Consider the following 15,067-nt stretch of genomic DNA (forward strand, 5'->3'; position numbering starts at 1 on the left):
CCTTCCTCTCTGTGGGAAGTCAATAAAATATATTAAAAAAAAGCCGAAACCGGTTTGGCTCAGTGGATAGAGCGTCGGCCTGCGGACTGAAAGGTCCCAGGTTCGATTCCGGTCAGGGGCATGTACCTGGGTTGCGGGCACATCCCCAGTAGGAGATGTGCAGGAGGCAGCTGATCGATGTTTCTCTCTCATCGATGTTTCTAACTCTCTATCTCTCTCCCTTCCTCTCTGTAAAAAATCAATAAAATATATTTAAAAAAAAAAAAATATATATATATATTAAAAAAAAAAAAAAAAAAGCACTCCCAGTTTCTGTTCTGCTGCTTATATTGAAGCTCCTATGCAAGCTATCTATAATAATAAAAGGGTAATATGCTAATTAGACCGGACAACCTTCCAAATGAAGCCGCCGTGGCAGGGTCCAAGGCAGAGGTGGCAGAGATCCCTGGTCACTGCGGCAGGTGGGGGCCAAGCCCCTTGCACGAATTTCGTGCATCGGGCCTCTAGTCTATATATATAAATGGTTAATATGCTAAGTGTTCGACCGTCTGACCAGTTGCTATGACGCACACTCACCACCAGGGGGCAGACGCTCAACACCGGAGCTGCCAGGACATGCACTGGCCATTTACTGAGAAACGGCACTGCGGACCTGGTGCCCACAAAGCAACACTAAGCTTCCCCCAAGTGGGACACAGGCCCCACCACCACCCTGGAGTGACAGCCCACCAAATTGCAGCCAACTCTGCTGAGACCCCATGGCACAAAATGCGGCCCATAGCGCAGCTCAGCCCGGAACCAATGGCTGCGGGCTCCAGGTAATGACATCACATAGCAACGCCTGGCTTCCTCTCCCTAGCAACTAGCCTCCTTGGAGTTTCTTTGGCGAGGGAACACGAATTGCTTTATAGCCAGGTGCAAACATTTTACGCTTTAACCAAATGTTTGTGAAGCGTTTTCCCGTGCCTCATCTCATTGGATCCTCACAGAAATCCTGGAGTAGGCAGATAGGAGACTCGGTGGAATCCTATTTTCTTTTCATTAGCCAAATAACGGAGATTTAGAAAGCTTAGAAACTTGACCTGACTGAAAAGAAGACATGGTGGACCTTGAAAATGACTTCAGGTTTTCTCACTGCCCAGAATATAGTCAAACACTGCTGCGATATTAAAATATTAAATATTTTGCCCTTTGTTCTCCCTGCGTGATCTATAATAATCTGCTTCATGTTATTATTTACTGCTATGTTGCTGACAATTACCTGAAAGAGAAGTTGGGGTGCTTCACTGGGCTGGAAAAAGTTTAACTAAATCAGAAAGCAGGTCTAATTAAGCAAGTTTATCTTTCTCTCTCTCTCTCTCTCTCTCTCTCTCTCTCTCTATATATATATATATATATATATATATATATTTATAAAGCTCTCTCTGGCGCCAATCACACGCATGTGTTTCGATCTGTCACTGTTGATCATGAATTCAGTTGACACTTCTATTATAGAGAAAGGGCGAATAGCGATATTAAAATATTTCTTCTAATTAATTTTCTTTCAATATGCATGAATTCGTGCACTGGGCCACTAGTTATATTTTATAGTGAGGGCTGACAAACTTTCTGTAAAGGACCAGATAAGTGCTTTAGGCTTTGCAGGCCATACATTTCTCTATCATAAATACTCAACTCTGCTACATAGCATGAAAGCAGCCAAAGACAATATGTTAATGCATAGGTGTGGCTGTGTTCCAATAAAACTTTACAAAAACAGGCTGTTAGGTGAATTTGGGCCATGGTTTGCCAACCCCTGTTCTATAGTATTCTGGATTAGCAATGAGTCCTGTCACCATGACTCAGAGGATTTATGTGCTGCATCTGGCAGAGGACTTGAACAGATGTGAGACCATCTGAAATTAATATTTAGCAAAAGCTTCTCAGAAACTAGATCATAGAGCTGTCCTGTGTTTGGAATACCTTTCATCACACACTTCTCTGTGCTAGAACTATTCTGCCATTGTGAGGTCAACTATCTTGTCTTGTTTACGGACAGAGTGCCCATTGCTTATAGGTGCTCCCCATGCTACTTCACATCTGAGCAACATCGAACTGGGTTATGTTGTTTTTGTCCATTCATCGTCCTCTTCCTAAATTTGTTTTCTTTTTTATTTAGTCCCCCTTTCCTGCTGTTTCTCTTGTACAATTCAGTGTTCTTCTGAGCAGCTTGAATTTTATATTTTTTGCCAGTGAGTGAGAGGGCTTCGATCCTGATAGAGAATGAACCCATCCCATAGTATCTGACATCAGCCCCAAGACTTGGTTTCTTCTCAGTCACTTTGTGACTTCATGCTGCACAAAGATTCTTTGTTGATAAAGTTTCTCTTTGCCTTAGTTTGCCTTATCTTCATTTACTCATTTTGGCCACTAAGATTAAATACCAGATATGCGTGCAGCACAGGAAATGCAGAGATGAACATAAATGATGTTGTCCCTGCTGTCATGGACACATTAGCAAAGATGACACACATCACATAAAAAATTACACAAATAATTCATTATGGTTGTGATAGGTGGTAGAAAGGAAAAATATAATTTGCAATGACAAAATCTCATGGGAGACCTAGTCTGAGAGGTCAGGAAAGGCTTCCTTTTGGAAGTGATTATAAGCATACTAGTAGCCTGGTGCACGAAATTCGTGCACTGGGGTCGGGGCGGGGGGGGGAGAAGGGGCCTCTCAGTCTGGCCTTCACCCTCTCCAATCTGAGACCCCTCAGGGAATGTCCAACTACCTGTTTGTGCCCACACTTTTAACAGATAACAGCCCCATTGTTGTTCCTTTCTTATGCTTAAAACCATTGGAATTAGTAGGTATTCAAAGTGTGTATACATTTTGGGGGGACACCCTGTATATCTCTAGTCAGTGGTGAAAGAAACCAATAGCAGATTTGGAATCCCCAGACAGGGAACCTTGCTCATTCCCCACATGTCTCCCCACTTCACTTTCCACCTTCGTGGGCAGCAGGAGAATCAATGTTTTCTCTCATTAAATCGGAAAAGCACGTCCTGTCACCCGTTGCCCGGCAGGAGTGCGCTAGGCCCCAAGCAAGCAAGGCTCAGTCAGGGCAGCCTTCACTCACGGGTGCTGGCACCCAAAGTGCACATTCCTCCTCTACAGTCGCCCCGACTATCCCACTGTTTCACTGAGAGGACGGAATTCCTCTCTGCCTCTGGGCTCTTGATCTTGAACGCTGACCGAAGGCACCTCAGCAAGGGCCGCCCGTGCCCACCAGGTGTGTCTATCTGTACCTGCTCCTGCCTCAGCACCTGCATTAACCCCCCAGAGGTGATCTCGTAGCTGCACTGGCCTCCATGGGAACAGGGCATCACCACTCTGCCCTCTCACTGTCATCTCACAGGCGCCCACCCTCAGCACACAGAACACCCAGACACTCTCCAAAGGACGTGAGTGCATCAGAGGGGATGTGTACACATCCTGTGTGGGTGTTAGGCATGCTGGGTTGATGGAAGTGAGGTGGAGAGGCGGGGGGAACTTGTGCACGCCTTGGTTTGCAACTGTTGCAGGCGTGGGAGGGTGACAGTGTGCTGGGGGATGTTTGCACACCAGGGTGGGATGTGCACACCGGAGGCCTTTGGCTTTGCAGATCCGCAAACCCCTGTGGTGCGGCCAGGAGGACGTCAGTCTGGCCTGCCACGGTGGCTGTCCCTGCGATCCTGCACCTTCTGGGCCAGGAGGCGGATCTTGCGCAGTCACTCCTGGGCGCTCATGGCTGCCTCCCTGCCGTGAAGGGTCATGGATCCGAGTCCTGGGACCGTGCACAGCCTCAAGTGCTCCCCCCCTGCCCACCAGGTCGTGGATCCAGGTCCCGGGACCACGGACAGCCTCAAGCACTGACCCCCGCCTGGTAGGATCACAGATCCGAGTCCCGGACTGCAAACAGCCTCCCGCGGTGCCCCCCACCCGGCAGGGTCACAGATCCAGGTCCTGGGACCGCGGACAGCCTCCCACAGTGCCCCCCCGCCTGGCAGGGTCACAGATCTGGGTCCTGGGACCGCGACAGCCTCAAGCACTGCCCCCCGTCTGGCAGGGTCACAGATCCGGGTCCCAGATCACAGACAGCCTTGCCTGCTGCCGCCTGCCTTCAGTATGCAAATTAGCCGCCATCTTGTTGCTTCAGGGTGGGGGTCCCCACTGGGGTGCCTGGCCAGTCTGGGTGAGAGGCTGAGGGCTGTTTTCAGGCTGGCGGGTGACTGAAGCTCCAAACCTCTCCTTTTTTTCTTTTTTTTTTATTCTGGCATTTATTTACCTTCTATGGCTGTCACTGGAGCTGAGAGCCGGCTTTCTCTCTGAGGCTTGGCTGCTGAAAGCGGGTTTCTGGCCTTTGTTTACCTTCTGTATTTGAAACTTTGTTGCGACTCCAGCTCTGAGATCCGGGCTGACTGAAAACAGGTTACTGGGGTTTTGTTTAGCTTCTATATTTGTTACAATGTTTCAAACTGCAAGCTCAGAGGCCGGCAGCGGCAGGCGGGGAATGTTGGAGTCCTCCGTCACTGAAGCAAGCAAGCCTCCTGTTCGCTTTAAGCTGCCTGGCTGCCGGCCGCCATCTTGGCTGGCAGTTAATTTGCATATCTCCCTGATTAGCCAATGGGAAGGGTAGCGGCCGTACGGCTAATTACCATGTTTCTCTTTTATTAGATAGGATAATGACCCTGGAGTAAATATTTATTAAATTAATGCAGAAATGAAATGATATTTAAGATAAAACCTGAAGGATTGGCAAGAATTACCAGATAAAGTTTAGGGAACAAGAGTGAGAAGGGAGTCCAGACAGAGAAAGCAGCATGTGTGAGAGGCTGTGAGCTTGGTTCTTTCAGTGAAGCAAAAGATTACATGAGGAGAGTGGGGGTGGGGGAGATTGTTTCTCAAACTGAAGTGCTGTAGCTAGCCAGGGTCATGTTCATAAAGGTCAATAAACTATGTTTAAGGATCTGGACTTTGTCCTAAGAATGATGGGAAGTCATTGATGGTTGCATGATGTGATCCTAGTTCTAGATGGCTTTAAATACTAGAAGTTGTCAAAAAGCCAAGCTCTAGAAACTTTCTAGCGTCAACCTCCTGAAAAATAAAACAAACCTGTACTAATTATTTCTCTTCTACATTAGAAATAGATATAATTCCATGTATCTATAATGCAACTTTCAAACTTCCACTTATTAAGAGTTCATGTCCCTATAATACTGGTAGTTATTTGGTGCGTATAAACTATCCTGTTGAGAGGTTAATAAATATTTGTAGAATTGTAGACACTTTCAAAGGTGTCAGAGATCATTTAGTCAAGACTATAAGAAGCCCCTCCAAAGTATCACAGATGAATAAGTATTGTTGCCTTCTGCTTGCGTATTGCCAATAACTTAAAATTCACTACTGTCAACCTTGTTCATTTCAAGTTGGGGTGGGGGGGGCAGTATTCCCTGTTACTTCTGCCTTTAGTTCTTGTTCTGTTTCTTAGAATTGCATAGAATAAGCCTAATTTACCGTTTTTTTACTTTATTTTTATTGTCGACACTGCTATACTAGTAAATGGCCCTCTCTCCCCCCCACTTCACCATTTTAAAAGTGGTTAATAGAGAATCTTTGCTTAAAAAACAAAATGCCCTGGTGAAACTAGAGATCAGATGATGAATTACAAACTGGGACTATATAAAGAATCCATTAGCATAAAATAAGTACAGTAGAATAGATAGTGATTTATCTCCTATGACATAATAATTAGTAAATGGCATAAAATTAACTGTACTCAGCTAGAACCTTGTTTCTTTCCTTTGGTCAACATATGGAGCACCTGATATGTAAATAGCATCTTATTACATATTCTCAGGAAATAAATAAAATAATAAAAGTATTTGCGTTATAAGATCTTGCTCTTGGAGCTTATGCTTGTCTTTTTAAAAAAATGTTTGTTTATGTAAATGCAATAGGTGAGCACATGCCAAATGAGCAGTAAACTAAAAGAGAGCTGTAGGAATTCCAAAGAAGAGATCTGGCAGGTTCTGATAGAGTAAATCTTCCATTAATATTTGATTCACTGCGCTTCTCTTTAGAATAGGATGGACCAGGCCTTGTTTATTTCTTCTCCTCCTCCTCCTCTCTCCCAGTCCCCTCTACCCCATCCCATATCAGTTCTCTGGCCTACGTGATCCTTCAAACAGTGTTTATGGAATTGAATTATTTTATTTCTCATACTGTGTTAGTGATGTTTAAGATGTTCCATTTTAGGCCCTGGCCAGGTGGCTAGGTTGGTTAGAGTATCATCGCTACTCCAAAAGTTTGGGGGTTCTATTCCCAGTCTGGGCACATACAGGAGGCAACCGATCGATGTTTCTCTCACATTGATGTGTGTCTCTCTCTCTCAAAAAAAAAAGTTCCATTTTATAATATTTTTTTCACTCTACTTTTCTGTGCCTTCTGAATTTTTTCAATGAATACACATTTTTAATTGAAACACATACACATGATGTTGTTGACATAAGAACGTCTAAACCTATAGAAAAATGTCATGAATTTATTAGAGTTTATTTAAGCCAAACTGAGGATATGCCCAGAAGCAAAATCTCAATGGATTTAGAAAATGCTCCAGAGAATGACAGTTTGGCAGTTCTTTTTATACATTTAGAATCAAAGGAGAAAACATAAGGAAGATTATATGAAAGAAAACATAAGGAAGGTAGATTAAGGAGGCAGGAGAAAACAAAGTGGGGAAATCTCTGGTATTGGATAAAAAGCAAAACGTAGAAACACATACTTCTTTTACATTGGTGGGTATAGGTTAGTTAACATTTACAGTAATTAACAGTGGGATGGGGGCAATAAGATAAGAGTTTTGGTGTACCTGCTCTTGTGAGGGCGGTTAAGCTTCCAAGGGGGTCTAGAAGAGAAGGTTACTTTGGCATTTCAAAGGTATGTCAATATAGATGCACAAGAACAATGGACAGGGCTCACTTACACTACGGAAGCTATAGGTCTAGGGCTTGACTACCCACCATGCCCTGCCTGCTTAGTAATTTATGATCACATCATCATCGTGTGTGGTAACTTCGGATCATCATTGTGTGTGGTAACTTTTGGTCACTGAGCTTGTCAGGATTTGTACATAGCCCCCTTTTCAGGGTTCACAATATTCATACCTATTGTGAGAAGATAGGCAAAGACTAGCCTGTTGAAGATATGTGAAAAACATAATAAAATTTTTTTCACTCTCTAGAATGGATCTGTTAGGAGCTTTGCTAGTGTACATTAAGATGTTCAGCAGCTTCTTTTGAATGGCTATTCTAGGTTGACCTAAGCGATTAAAATAAGTGGATTATGTGGCATGATGACAGTAACAAGTTATCAGTTTAGCAGCAAAGCTTTGCTCATAGTTTCTTATTTCCCTATCTGCCTGATTTCTTTCAAGAGCTGCTTTATCATGTTTCTTTTCCTTTCAGCGGAACGGAAACCCCCTCTTTTCAACATGAATGCAATGAGTGCCTTGTATCACATTGCCCAGAATGACTCCCCAACATTACAGTCTAATGAATGGTAAGATTCTGCTATGATTTTAAATCTCTAGGAAAATTGCCATATGTATTTGCCACTTTCATTACATTTCATTTTAAATATCTGACCTGGAAAGTGTTTAATTTCTTGAGAGCTTGTTTGGAGGTTCTAGCAGGGGAGTGCAGCTACTCATATACCCTTGACCAAAAACCAGTCCTCTCCTCTAGGGGGAAGGTCGTCCTCTTCCACGGAGCGCACAGCTTTGGGAGGGACGCGCGTGGATCAGTGAGGGAGGAGGAGGACACCCACCTAGCCACCCAGATCACCCACACATCCCATTTCATTTCTTCATCATACATTATAGAGTGACGTTGGCATTAACTACACATACATACTACACACACACACACATTTTATTTCTGCCCTCACTGTGGCTTTTACTGTGTTCTTAATGTGTGTAGATAGTAACTGAAATTCTACAGGAAACATGCCCTGCCACCTTCCTAACAACTAGAGTCTCAAGTCAAGATAGTCTTGTATTGATCATTTCAGCTCTTACCACTTCTAAACAGAGATAAAGTACCATTTGATATCATTATTTTTCCAGGTGCCGTTTCTTTACTATATGTATATTTAAATCTATTGAGACAGAACATATATTATATTCCAAAAATGTAATGTTCCTTGCTAAACATTATGATTTTTTTAAAATCCTTACCCCAGGATATTTTTCCATTGATTTTTAGAGTGGAAAGAGGGGATTGGGAGAGTAGGGAGGAAGAGAGAGAGAAACATGTGAGAAACATCGATTGGCTGCCTTCCATATGTGCCCCAACTGGAGTGGGGATAGAACCTGCAATACAGGTATGTGCCCTTGACCAGAATCAAGCCCATGACCCTTCCATGTACAGGTTGATGCTCTCCAGTGGTTCTCAACCTTCCTAATGCCACGATCCTTTAATACAGTTCCTCATGTTGTGGTGACCCCCAACCATAAAATTATTTTCGTTGCTACTTCATAACTGTAATTTTGCTACTGTTATGAATCGTAATGTAAATATCTGATATGCAGGATGTATTTTCATTGTTCGCGACCCATAGGTTGAGAACCACTAACCACTGAGCATGCTGGCCAGGGCCATTATGACATTTTGATAACTATTTGGGCCAAAGAGTTTTAGAAAAAGGGCAATTTTAAAGAAGAGTAGACAAAACGGAATTTTCAAGACAGGAAGTATTTTCATCCAGGAAGCATATTCCTAGATTTTCTGACTTTCATGCTTCAAATGTACTTCCTGGTTATAGGTTGTAGGTGATGGAGGCATTACCAACTGGTCATGAAAAATATAGGCTTGAGACTTATGAGAGTTATAATCTTTGGGGAGAAAAATATGTTTAAAACTATTAATGTAAATACAGTATTTTCACTTTCTGATATTAATATATATATATGTATATATAATATATATATTATGATTATATATATTATGATTTGACCTTGATTATATATTAAGAAATGTTTATGTGTTGATTAACGTGAATTATCCACATTCATTAGCCAAAATAATTAATTTTAGATGTCATAAACTTGAAAATTTAATTCTGATATTCCAAAAATGTTTTATTAAACATCTAAAATGTAAAATTTTCCCTGGAATGAAAAATTTTTTAAGTAAGCCATGTGTTCTACAAACCTTGATATTTTTTTCTTTTAATGTATTTGCACACACAGGACTGACTCTTTTAGAAGATTTGTTGATTACTGCTTACAGAAAATACCTCAGGAAAGACCAACGTCAGCGGAACTATTACGGGTAAGTTTTTCTTTTCTTTTTTTCATCTTTTAAACTTATTTATTTATGTATGTATTTATTTTTATTGAATTTATTGGGGTGACATTGGTTAATAAAATAATTTTTTCAATTTCTATTTAAGAGGGGAATTTAAAGTCACGTTGTAGTGGAACATAGTAAATCATTCCTGTGGCAGCTCATCATGACAAACTGGATTAGAAGGTGCTGCCTTGTCATTTATCCAGAGATAGTAGCTAGCCATAGAAATAGCATGATTGTCTCAATGTATGTGCCATACATGTATTCCCTATGAAGAGTTTTCCCTACACCCAACCCCGTTTTTGACTTTTGACAAAGAATATTTCTCTTTGCTCTGTTCATTATTGTGATATTCCTATGGCTAATATCTGTACAAACTTTCAGGACAGAGTCTGCCAATGGTTTAAATGACAACTCGGAGATTTTTCACTTAGGTTGTTGCCAAATCATCAGGCAGTGAAGTTAGCATAGCATTCCATCGTCCATATTGATGACAAGTACCATGTTAACTGCATTCATTTGATTTAAACATCATATATTTGAGCATCTCTTTTCATGTAACATTTTATTATAGACCTTATACATAGGTGATATGTTCTGTCTATATTAGTGAAATATGTGGAAATCTTTTAAAATATAAATACGTTTTCTTTGCCACAAAATAGTCCAGATTTCTTCAACCTTTTTCTGTATGCATGTTGTTCCACTCTTGTTTGTTTTAACAAAAACTCTGAAGGATTGTATTGCCTAAATTAGTGAAGTTTAAAGATGTTGGCCACTTTGGCTAGGTCACAAATTCTTGGTTTCCATTTTCTTTTTCTTAGAACTCTGTAAACATTTCTCTATCATTTTCTGGCTTTTAGTGTTCCTGAAGAGGTAGGTCTGAAGTGGACTAGTTTTTCCACCCAAAAGTAAAATTTTTTTTTTTTCATATAGGTCACAGGCCACATTAATAGGGTGACAGAAGTAACAGGGCAGAGAACTCTACCTAACTCTCATTTGGTGTAGAGCCATCACATGTTCTAGATATGAGCTAGTCTGTATGTCTTAGCAACAGCTCCACATTTCTATCTAGAGGGAAAAATGGCAACCAGAACAAAACATCATAATACAAGATAAAGTGGTATCTTTATTACTTTGAAGTAAGCAAAGATATTTTAAAAGGGCATGAAAAGCATTACCATAAAGGGAAAAAGTAGTAACTTTGGACTGTATTAAAATTAAGGGGGGCAAAACCTCAAAGAAGAATATACTACAAGGATTCAAAGTTGAATTTTGAGGCAATAGACAACAAAAGGATATAAAAAGCAAGTGGGCAGAAATAAAGAAAGAAATGGAGTAGAAAAATTAAAACATAACATTAAAATCATAAGCAATCTACACTAATAAAAGAGAAACATGGTAATTAGCGTACGACCGCTACCCTTCCCATTGGCTAATCAGCATATCCTTATGCAAATTAACTGTCAGTCAAGATGGCGGCCGGCAGCCATGCACTGAAGCGAGCAGGGAGGCTTGCTTGCTCCAGTGATGGCGGACTCCAACGTTCCCCGCCTGACTTGCCGGCCTCTCAGCTGCAACTCTAAGCAACTATGTTGCAAATATAGAAGCTAAACAAAACCCTAGAAACCGGCTTTCAGTCAGCCGGGCTTCAGCCAGCCGGACCACAACATTGTATCAAATACAGAAGGTAAAGGCCAGAAACCTGCTTTCAGCAGCGAGGCCTCAGAGCTAAAGCTGGCCCAGAATAGAAAAAAAAAAAAAAAAAAGGAGCAGTTGGGAGCTTCAGTCACCTGCCAGCCTGAAAACGGCCCTCAGCCCCTCACCCAGACTAGCCAGGCACCCCAGTGGGGACCCCCACCCTGATCCAGGACACCCTTCAGGGTAAACCAGCCAGCCCCCACCCATGCACCAGGCCTCTATTCTATATAGTAAAAAGGTAATATGCCTCCTGGCACCGGGAACAGCATGACAGGGGGCAGCGCCCAAACCCCCTGATCGCCCTGTGGCTCTGTGTGTGACAGGGGGCGGAGCCACAACCTCCCCATCCGCCCTGCTCTGTTCGTAACAGGGGAAGGTGCCCCAACCCCCTGATCAGCCCTGCTCTGTGCCTGATGGGGGGAGCTCCCCAATCCCCTGATCACCCTGAGGCTCTGTGTGTGACAAGGTGCGGCGCCCCAACCCCCTAATCAGCCCTGCTCTGTGCCTGCTAGGGGGGAGCTCCCCAATCCACTGATCGCCCTGCGGCTCTGTGTGTGACAGGGGGAGCTCCCCAACCCCCCGATCGCCCTGCGGCTCTGTGTGTGACAGGGGGCGGGGCCACAACCTCCCTATCTGCCCTGCTCTGTTCGTGACAGTGGCGGCGCCCCAACCCCCTGATCAGCCCTGCTCTGTGCCCGATAGGGGGAAGCTCCCCAACCCCCTGATTGCCCTGCAGCTCTGTGTACGACAGGGTGCGGCGCCCCAAGCCCCTGATCGGCCCTGCTCTCTGTGTGACAGGGTGCGGCGCCCCAAACCCCTCCCCCCCACGAGCCCTGCTCTGTGTGTGACAGGGTAGAGCCATAACCTCTCCATCGGCCCTGCCCTGAGTGTGACAGTGGTAGCGCCCTAACCCCCTGATCGGCCCTGCTCTGTGGGTGATAGAGGGTGGCGCCCCAACCCCCCTCCACGGGCCTTGCTCTGTGTGTGACAGGGTAGAGCCATAACCTCCCCATTGGCCCTGCCCTGAGTGTGACAGGGTGCAGCGCCCCAACCCCCTGATCCGCCCTGCTCTGTGTGTGACAGGGGGCGGTGCCCCAACTCCCCTATCGGCCCTACTATGTGAGTGACGGGGGAGCTCCTCAACCCCCTGATCGGCCCTACTCTGTGCATGACAGGGGGGAGCTCCTCAACTCCCTGATGGGCCCTGCTCTGTGGGTGACAGGGGGGAGCTCCCCAACCCCCTGGTCGACCCTGCTCTGTGTGTGACAGGGTACGGAGCCCCAACCCCCCTGATGGGCCCTGCTCTGTGAGTGACAGTGGGCAGCAGCCCAACCCCCTGATCGGCCCTGCTCTGTGCATGACAGGGGGTGGCGCCGCAACCTCCCCATCGACCCTGCCTTGAGTGTGACAGGGGGCGGTGCCCCAACCCCCCAATCGGCCCTACCCTGAGCGTGAATGAGGGTGGCATCGCAACCTCCTGATCCGCCCTGCTCTGTGCATGACAGGGGGCAGCGCCCCAACTCCCCAATCGGCCCTGCTCTGAGCTCGACCAGGGGCTGCACCTAGGGATTGGGCATGCCCTCTGCCACCCGGGAGCAGGCCTAAGCCAGCAGGTCGTTATCTCCCGAGGGGTCCCAGACTGCGAGAGGGTACAGGCCGGGCTGGGGGACCCCCCTCTCCCCCGGAGTGCACAAATTTTTGTGCACCGGGCCTCTAGTCCTATCTAATAATAGAGAAACATGGTAATTAGCCGTACCTCCACTACCCTTCCCATTGGCTAATCAGGGCGATATGCAAATTAACTGCCAACCAAGATGGCGGCCGGCAGCCAGGCAGCTTGAAGCGAACAGGAGGCTTGCTTGCTTCAGTGATGGAGGAAGCCAACATTCCCCACCTGCCTTGCCAGCCTCTGAGCTTGCAGTTTAAGAAACACTGTTACAAATATAGAAGCTAAACAAAACCCCAGAAACCTGCTTTCAGCCAGCCGGGCTTCAGCCAGCAGGACCGCAACATTGTTTCAATTATAGAACAAATGCAGATCCCTGCTTTCAGCCAGCCCGGATCTCAGAGCTGGAATGAGCAGGACCGCAACAGTGTTACAATTATAGTACCCAAACAAACCAGATACCTGCTTTCAGCAGCCAAGGCCTCAGAGCTAGAGCCAAACCTCAGAGCTAAAGCTGGCCCAGAATAAAAAAAAAAGAAAAAAAGGACAGGTTGGGAGCTTCAGTCACACACCAGCCTGAAAATGGCCCTCAGCCCCTCACCCAGACTGGCCAGGCACCCCAGTGGGGACCCCCACCCTGAAGGGGGTGTGACCAGCTGCAAACAGCCATCATCTGCTCATCCAGGCTGGCCAGGCATCCCAGTGGGGACCCCCACCCTGATCCAGGACACCCTTCAGGGCAAACCAGCCGGCCCCCACCCGTCCACCAGGCCTCTATCCTATATAGTAAAAAGGTAATATGCCTCCCAGCACCGGGATCAGTGGAGCCACGAGGCCTCCCGGCATCGGGATCAGCGTGACAGGGGGCAGCGACCAAACCCCCTGATCACCCTGCGGCTCTGTGTGTGACAGGCGGCGGGGCCACAACCTCCCTATCTGCCCTGCTCTGTTTGTGACAGGGGAAGGCGCCCCAACCCCCTGATCAGCTCTGCTCTGTGCCTGATAGGGGGGAGCTCCCCAGCCCCCTGATCGCCCTGTGGCTCTGTGTGTGACAGGGTGCGGTGCCCCAACCCCCTGATCGGCCCTGCTCTGTGTGTGACAGGGTGTGGCGCCCCAACCCACCCCCCCTCCACGGGCCCTGCTCTGTGTATGACGGGGTAGAGCCATAACCTCCCCATCAGCGCTGCCCTGAGTGTGACAGTGGCGACACCCCAACCCCTGATCGGCCCTGCTCTGTGGGTGATAGAGGGCGGCGCCCCAACCCCCTGATCCGCCCTGCTCTGTGTGTGACAGGGGGCGGTGCCCCAACTCCCCTATTGGCCCTATTCTGTGAGTGACAGGGGGGAGCTCCTCAACCCCCTGATCGGCCCTGGTCTGTGCGTGACAGGGGGGAGCTCCCCAACCCCCTGATGGGCCCTGCTCTGTGCGTGACGGGGGGAGCTCCTCAACCCCCTGATCGGCCCTGCTCTGTGCATGACAGGGGGTGGCGCCACAACCTCCCTATCGACCCTGCCTTGAGTGTGACAGGGGGCGGTGCCCCAACTCCCCAATCGGCCCTACCCCAAGCGTGACTAGGGGTGGCATCGCAACTTCCTGATCTGCCCTGCTCCTTGCATGACAGGGGGCGGCGCCCCAATTCCCCAATCGACCCTGCTCTGAGCACGACCAGGGGCTGCACCTAGGGATTGGGCGTGCCCTCTGCCACCCGGGAACAGGCCTAAGCCAGCAGGTCGTTATCTCCCGAGGGGTCCCAGACTGCGAGAGGGCACAGGCCGGGCTGAGGGGCCCCCTCCCCCCTCCCCCCGAGTGCACAAATTTTTGTGCACCGGGCCTCTCGTATATATATATATATATATATATATATATATATATATATATATATATATATATAAAACCCTAAGTGACTGTTTCAACCAGTCACTATGATGTGCACCGACCACCAGGAGGCAGATGGTCAACGCAAGAGCTGCGCCTGGGTAGTCAGTGCACTCCCACAGGCAACCTCCCACGGCTTGCCAACCTCCTGCAGTCCCTCCCCCTGGCCAGCCAGCCGGCCCCAATCAGGACTGCGTGAGACAGCCCCAATTGGCCCCGATTGCCAGCCAGGACAAGGGACCCCACCCATGCACAAATTCGTGTACCAGGCCTTTAGTACTAATATAATAAGCAAATCCACTTAGGGTGTTTCCCATGGTAGATAGTCTTAGGGAAATAAAATTAAAGGCAAATGAAAAAAAAATCCTAAAGATTATTATAGAAAAGATGACACATATAGAAGACAAAAGAGATCTAACATAGGCCAACCTATTATTCCTGAAGAACAAA

General features: G+C 46.5%; 1 protein-coding gene across 3 annotated transcripts in view; it reads left to right on the forward strand.

The window, feature by feature from the left end:
• The window catches only part of TAOK3 (TAO kinase 3), a 155,796-nt gene that overhangs the window by 91,094 nt on the left and 49,635 nt on the right, over positions 1–15,067 (forward strand). For all 3 annotated transcript variants that reach the window (XM_070400093.1, XM_070400095.1, XM_070400094.1), the window contains exons 10-11: positions 7,492–7,585; positions 9,276–9,357. In XM_070400093.1, the coding sequence (XP_070256194.1) occupies positions 7,492–7,585; positions 9,276–9,357 (176 nt within the window). The remainder of the gene's footprint in view (positions 1–7,491; positions 7,586–9,275; positions 9,358–15,067) is intronic.

The sequence above is a fragment of the Myotis yumanensis genome, unplaced genomic scaffold, assembly GCF_028538775.1.
Source record: "Myotis yumanensis isolate MYYU_CA2020_CCGP unplaced genomic scaffold, mMyoYum1.0.hap1 SCAF_19, whole genome shotgun sequence".
Classification (NCBI taxonomy): domain Eukaryota; kingdom Metazoa; phylum Chordata; class Mammalia; order Chiroptera; family Vespertilionidae; genus Myotis; species Myotis yumanensis.